At 41.5% G+C, this 7400-nt stretch overlaps 1 protein-coding gene across 3 annotated transcripts; it reads left to right on the forward strand.

Annotated features, from left to right (window-relative positions):
• The first annotated feature begins 681 nt into the window (after positions 1-681).
• On the forward strand, positions 682-6023 carry LOC115945571 (ankyrin repeat and MYND domain-containing protein 1-like). Of its 3 annotated transcripts, none has more exons than XR_004079872.1 (3): positions 682-742; positions 2487-2623; positions 4286-4478. XR_004079872.1 is itself a non-coding variant. In XM_034067527.1 (3 exons), the coding sequence occupies exons 1-3, from the start codon at positions 731-733 to the stop codon at positions 5939-5941; spliced, it is 312 nt and encodes a 103-aa protein (XP_033923418.1). In that variant the 5' UTR covers positions 682-730; the 3' UTR covers positions 5942-6023. The 3 variants fall into 3 exon arrangements, 1 of the variants encoding a protein (XP_033923418.1); XR_004079870.1 differs by having other exon boundaries at positions 2487-2618; XM_034067527.1 differs by lacking the exon at positions 4286-4478 and adding an exon at positions 5774-6023 and having other exon boundaries at positions 2487-2618.
• The last annotated feature ends 1377 nt before the right edge of the window (positions 6024-7400 follow it).

Below are 7400 nucleotides of genomic sequence, written 5' to 3' on the forward strand. Positions count from 1 at the left end.
GGTTTTCTAACAGTGACATGCTATAAACCAAGATATACACACCACTCCAAAACTACAGACTCACCTCTCAGGCCCAGTGTCCCTGTGCTGGTATTCTTCCTCTCATACATAAGGACTCTAAGCAGTAACAGCTAATTTTACTAGATAGCCAGCTGTACATAGCCACGTCTTTTCTAAAGCAGCATTTTCTTCAAACTTTTGCTTAGTGTTAATTCACCCAAAGACCTTGCAAACTGGGTCCATCCAGGTCTTCAGTGAACTGCTTTTTCTTTGAGCTCAGGGTGCAAAGTTTTAATCTACTCTCAAGTCCCTTGTTTGATGATACCTGCATGATCACTTGCTATCCCACTGCTAGCATACTTCAGTCTATTTTGCTTATTTTAGGCTGAGACAGCACCTCAGAGACGACATGTTCTTTGCTAGCTGAGATCAGGACTTCAGCTCTCTAGAGCCACTTTCTGGCTTCCTTCTAGAAAGGGGAACATCTTATTTGTTATTTTCTGGGAGCTCATCAAAAACAATGCAAAAAAAAATATTATCTCCATTATCTCATACCTTCCTTGTTTTAACAGCATGTTTTCTCAATTAAAAATCCACCTTGTCTTCATATAGGAGGTGCTCGAGTTCCCTGATCATCCTTGTAGCCCTTCTCTGGACTTGTTCCAACAGTTCCATGTCTTTTTTATGTTGAGGACACTAGAACTGCACACAGGACTCCAAGTGAGGTCTCATGAAAGCAGAGGTACTTCTCCATTCGTGTCTGCCTTCTTTGATGACAGCCAAACTATGTAGTGGGTGGTGCTTGCAATCTTACATTTTTAGCAAAAGTAGTAAAGTTTTTACTTTTCTTTCAAACCTACAGATATTTCATGAGCTGAACTAGAGGAATCCTGAAGGACTTTAGTATGAGGTAGACAAAAATGTTTTGGTAGGACTCAGACGGGACTAGCATTTGGAGACCTGCATTCATTTTATGAATCCCAAGAGCATCCAGTTCTCTCACAGGCTTTCTTCCTGCCTGGAGTAATCCAACCAAACACCAAAACACTTGCTTCTGGGTATAAGATAGAAGTGTAGGTAGCCACTGATGGTAAGAAGTATGTTGTTCTATCAAAAGATTAATAATCAGTCTTAGAAAGGGTTTGGTAGCAATGAAGCTCTAGACTCCATAGATGAGACTTATTACAGAATCACAGAATCATACTTCGGACAGTAGAATTCAGTGTGTGAATCTCCTGAGCAGTGAGTGGACTGCCTTCTGCCCACACTAGGCCCATAAGACCAGGTCCATAACAGCCAGAATGGTGCAAGAGAAGACATGCAACCAAAACAGGTGATGAAGCAGATGTGTCTGAAGTTACCTCTCTTCAAATAGAGTTCAGTGTTTCCAGGTTCCTGGTTTATCTTCTTTGTGGAAAGCAATGCAGGAGAATGATGGGGTGAGAGTGGCCCCCTGACTCCCCACTGAGCTCAGCTTTTGTGCAGCTAGCACACAAAGCCATGGTAAGAGCACTCCAAAGGGAGGCAAGCCCAGCAGTTCAGATAAGCTGAAAGGGGCAGGGTTGGAGTGTGATTTCTGCATTCCTATTTACCTTTCTCCAATACAAAAGCACACAAATAATCCAGAGCGGCATTCTGTTGGAAACCCAGCCATGAGCAAATCTAGAGGAAACCATTTTCAGTATTTTTTTATGAAATCAACATTCTGCCTTTTGTTCTGTCACTACAAAATTTATACTTTACGTAGGGTAAGTAGTAGAACAAAGAAAATATTTGTAGTGCATTGCTATTCTTTAACTGTATTCCTTTCACTGGAAGGGTATCAAATATCTATAAAAATAAATCTGGGTGCAATGTATACAGCTGGAGGACCTGGAGTGTGTGCTATGAAAGGGTTGACAACTGCATACAACATGAAATAGATTCTATATCAAGTCTTTGTTTCTGAACCTTTTTCCATATGCTGTCTTCATAATTTTAAAGTCAATTTTGGTATTCTTCTAGGCAAAAGTGTTTTCTTGCAACACAAAAATCTAGATTTCATGGTTTTTAAGGAAATAGTCCCATATCCAACAATTTCTACTGCTTCTTTATGTCTGATAAAGTAATGATCTAATAGGCTGTAAGGGATCAACCTCTCTAATCCTTATCTTTGTAGTAAAGCATATATATATATTTTTTAAAATACGCTATGACTCAGACCAGGTGATTTTTAAAGCTACTCTTTCACACTGTTGTAAAGTATTCGATGGTGATGCTATCTATGAATCATGCTAAAAGTGAAAAGTACTGTCTGTTGACTAAATTTTTGAGTGTTACTGAAGTTACGACAAATACAGGCCGATACTCCAAGTGTGCTGTGGTAAACACTGTAAAGCTTTAGGGCTTTGCCTGATCTGACCAGGGTCTCGGTTTCCTGCTGTAGAACTGTCAGCAAAGGCTTCTCCAGTCACTAATGTATCACATTTGCATATGCACATTTGCAGGCAGTGATTGAACTCCTCAGACATGGGGCTGACCCAAATCTGCCACTGAGTGGAGCAGTAAGAAGTGCCCTGTGTCCTGCTGTCAGTACGGCATATGAACAGCAGAGGACAGCAGCACAGAGGATTGCCTTGGTAAGGTAACTTCTGGGTGTTCGCTGTTTTTTTTCCAAACTTCAGAAAACCAGGGAGTTCTGTCTCCTTTCTCTGGAATGGGTAAGCTGCTTACTCCCCACTCTCCCTGTGTCTGTTCCTAATGCTGTTTATTTCTGTCCTGAGGAAGAGGTGTTTTGTATGGAAATTAATTTTCATGTTCGAGTAAAGAGGATGATAACTTCCTTGCGCAGAAAAGGAAAAACTTCATTAAAGTCAGATGGGGTAGTCGTAGTGCCCACAGTCCTTTCAAATCTGACTATAACCTTGTTTATGAACCCAACCAGCACCCAGAAGAAGAGAGATGCATTGTCTTTGATTGTTATTGTAAAACATTCGATACCACTAGTGATGAGTGAGCTTTCTCGTTCATGATTAGGCCAATGGCAGCATTAGGCCTTGTAGAAACTGGAGTTCTTTCTCCTCATCCAAGGGAGCACAGGGCTGATCTTATTCAGAGTGGAGGTGAAAGGCTGCGGCTGATGGGTCTGGGAGAGGAGGGCATTTCCTCAGGTGGGTTCTATTCTGAACCCTCCCTCACTAGTTGCCTGTGCTTCATTTGTTGATGAAATATTGTGAGATATCCAGAAACAAATAGGTACTGCCTGCAAGAAGGTTTTACTTACAAAACATATTTAGATTTGACAATTCATCATGAGCTCTAAAGGGGCAGAAGAAATGCATGGTTTGGTGCACAAAATGGTCTCACAAATAGAGACTGAACTCTGATGCTCAGTGCTGTCTCTTTAGCTGTGGTGTGAATGCAGTTTCTGTGAAAGTTTTCTTTTTGCTTGAATGTGTAATGATCTGCTGTCTTCAGGTTGATAAGCTGCTTGAAGCTGGTGCAGTTATCCTTGCACCAGTTACTCTTCGGGAAGGACAGAGAAAAGCTGTGGGAACAGTTGTTGACTACGCCTATTATGAGTACTACCAAGTATAACTTCAGTTTCCATATCTGAAAGTCCTGTGCATTTGCATCCATTCAAATATGTGGCCTGTTATGTCATTATGAATTGTCTAGGGCCTCCTTCAGAACCTTTTATGAAAATTTGATTTTCTCTTCTTTTTTTGGTGAGACACAGTTCAGCACATTAATCAGTTGAAGTTTCAATACCCTCTAATAGTTTTGCCTGTGAAGACAGTCCTTGCTGTCACATGTTATTGTAAGATTCCATTCATAACCTGATTGAACAGGGTTACTTGCAATCTTAAACTTGGGCATTAAAACCAAAAATAGTATGTGTTTCTGTGAGGCTACAACCAAATCAGGGGAAGTTATTATGGGTTATAGATCATGGTAAATTTTGATGTCTTGTAAACTATGAGAGGACATTATTGGTCAAACTTTAAAATAATGGATTTCCTAAGTAAAATACATATATTTAAATAAAAATACATTAAAATGTATATCATGCATTACATGTTATAAATAACTAAACACATATTTATTCAGTGAATTTCTAAAGGGATCTTTAATCATTTAGTAATGCTTTATAAAAAGAATCTCACTGTGAAGTATAACAAAAAACTTCTGCCTGATGTGTTTTTTCTGTATATATTTGTTTAAAAAACACCAACTTTAAAAAGGCCTGGGATTCTGTGACAGTTCAATTAAACCTCTTCTTTCTTTCTTTCTTTTTTTTTTATAGCATTCTTATCAACAAGAAAACTTACATGTTGAGCAGATTGCTCGTCTGAAACGTAAACAGCTGTTATTGTGAAAAGAACGATAGTAATGGTCACCTTGTTCACAGAGTAGCCTACTTAGAGCTACTGAGGGTTTTTTCATCCCGAACCAATGTTCTATGTAGACATTACCTTGTGATCATAGCTGATTCTCAAACAGGAAAATAAATTAAGCAATTCATAGCTGTAATCACAGGTCAAGTTTGATCACTGTACTCCATATATCTTATTGTCTTGCTCTGGACTTTCTTTTTCTATACTCTCCTTCCTGGCACTTGCTACAGGGAAGTAGCACAGGAAATTGAGAAGCATAATAGTGGGCAAACAGTGCCGTCCAACTGCCTTTTAATTTTCAAGAAACTTTGTGGTGTTTCCAAAAGTGCTAGGAGAAGAGCTCTGCAAGATGAGGGCAGCTTCCAAGTGCAAGGTCCTACACATGGGTCCATGCAACCCCTGGTATCAATGCAGGCCGAGGGTGAAGCAGCAATTGAGAGCAGCCCTGAAGAGAAGGATGTGGGGGTACTGGTGGTTGAAAAGCTGGATGTGACCTGGCAGTGTACACTTGAGCCCAGAACCCCTCACCCTGTGCTGGGCTGCATCCCCAGAGCATGAGTAGCCAGTCAAGGGAGGGGATTCTCCCCCTCTGCTGCACACTGGGGAGACCCCTACCCCCCTGCAGCCCTGATCTAGCTCTGGGGCAACAGCACAAGAGGGATGTGGAGCTGTTGGAGCGAGGCCAGAGGAGGCCATGGAGATGCTGCAAGGGCTGGAGCAGCTCTGCTCTGGAGCTAGGCTGAGAGAGCTGGGCTGGGGCAGCCTGGACAAGAGAAGGCTCCACAGAGAACTTGCTGCGTCCTTTCAGTACTTAAGGAGAGTTTATAAGATGGAGACAAACCTTTTAGCAGGCCAGTTGCAACAGAACAAGGAGTAATAGTTCTAAACTTGAAAGTGAGTAGATCTGACTAGATGTAAGGAAGAAATTTTTCCCAATGTGAGTGATGAAACACTGGAATAGGTTTCACAGAGAAGATGTGAAACCTATTCCAGTAGGAAGGGATGCCCCATCTCTGGAAACACTTTCCCTGGCTTAGTGGTGCTCTGAGCAACCTGATCTTGTTGAAGATGTTCCTGCTTATTGCAGGGGGGTTGGACTAGATGACCTTTTAAGTCCTGTTCCAACCCAAACTATTCCATTATTCTATGATTTTCTCTTGAAGAAACATCTGGAAATTGTTTTAGTTAATTTCTTGAGCACTTACCAAACTAATAACTGGAACAACTAGAACACCTAACCTGGACATGTTCTGTGCTCCGTATCATGGACTGAGATCCAAGCCAGGATCCAGCAGGACAATGCTGGGCTTTTGGAATACGTTTGCTTTAACTCTGAAACACTAACTTGTGTGCTAGTGTTCCCATGTGTTAGTGCGTTGTCTCATGTTATGTTGCAGGATAGAATTGCTCACACACCATACCACATACTGTCAGCATCTGAGCAGGAAGGTTTTCAAATACGCCGATCACTCCTGGAACACATTACAGTGAAGCTCCGTGAGCTTGTCATCCTGAAAGAGAAAGAGTGGGATCAAGAAGAGCTGCGAGGATCCAAGAAATGTTAGTTGAAGTCTAAGATTAGTTCAAGATTAAACATTGCATCATCTGGCATGAAGAGGAATTGATTATTATAGTTTTCATTATTGTCTGAAAAGGTAACTCCTAATAAAAACTGCTTATCCATGTTTGGTAAGGAGAGGTAGGGGTTATAGAATCATAGAATAGTTAGGGTTGGAAAGGACCTTAAGATCATCTAGTTACAACCCCCCTGCCACGAGCAGGGATACCTCACACTAAACCATGTCACTCAAGGCTCTGTCCAACCTGGCCTTGAACACTGCCAGGGATGAAGCATTCACAGCTTCCTTGGGCAAGCTATTCCAGTGCCTCACCACCCTTATGGTAAAAAACTTCTTCCTTATATCCAATCTAAATTTCCCCTGTTTAAGTTTGAACCTGTTACCGCTTGTTCTATCACTACAGTCCCTAATGAATAGTCCCTCCCCAGTTCTGCAAATATTAGAGAGAATGAACAGGCTTGGTGAAGAAATCTGAATATGAGTTTAGTGCCTGTCAGCTGCTTCCTGGTAAATCCCTGTACAAGATCTACTACCGTGTGTTAAGGAGTGGTTGGGGGAGCTGGCTCTTCTTTCATGGGAAACCTTGGAATTGCTTTTCATTAGTGCAGGGATCCGGATACATGCAATGGTCACTGTGGATATCTAGTGTACCTTCATTCCTTATGGCAACTATCAGGTAATCTCCCACTGTGTCGGTGCTCTTCTGCTATTAAAGTAGCAACAATGTATCATAGAATCATAGACTAGTTAGGATTGGAAAGGACCTCAAGATCATCTAGTTCCAATCCCCCTGCCATGGGCAGGGACACCCCACACTAAACCATATCACCCAAGGCTTCATCCAACCTGGTCTTGAACACTGCCAGGGATGGAGCATTCACTACCTCCCTGGGCAACCCATTCCAGTACCTCACCACCTGATAGGTCTTTGAGACAAAAGATGTAGCACACTTGGGAAGTGAACTCGGAATATAAGGTTGTTACCTTTGCAGTTTAGCATCACCTGTGACTCTGTGGCTTGTCACAGGAAGGTTGTAAGAATAAATTATCTGTATGGTTTCTTCCTCTTGGCTGTGACAGGCAGCATCTTGTCTCCTCTTTTCTTGGCTTCTGAAGCTTGTTAATGGGAGATGCTTTTTATTATGTATCTTCAAATTTTCTACAGTAGACAAAGCCAAGCAGACTTTTAATGAAAGTGGATCTTGTGCCTAGTATTTGAAATCTTATGTCAGAATACCAATTTTTTGTTTCCCCCATGTTCTCTTTTGCTGGTGTAGCAGATTCAGCCTTTCATACAGATGTTTCAAAGAAGAAAGGAGGGAGCCAGCATGTGGAAGAAATGAGGTTGGACACTCCTACAGGATACTGCTCTCAAGTACTGACTATTAGAAGTCAAAAATCCTATGGCCTGGGGTTTTTAGTTCCTCACAAAAATTATTGTCAT

This window comes from Melopsittacus undulatus, chromosome 11 (genome assembly GCF_012275295.1).
Source record: "Melopsittacus undulatus isolate bMelUnd1 chromosome 11, bMelUnd1.mat.Z, whole genome shotgun sequence".
Classification (NCBI taxonomy): Eukaryota; Metazoa; Chordata; class Aves; order Psittaciformes; family Psittaculidae; genus Melopsittacus; species Melopsittacus undulatus.

Excerpts from the sequence above, each read along its gene's own strand:
- LOC115945571 (XM_034067527.1), top strand. Across the intron at positions 2,619-5,773 it reads CAGCACAGAGGATTGCCTTG|GATAGAATTGCTCACACACC; the intron begins GTAAGGTAACTT and ends GTTATGTTGCAG.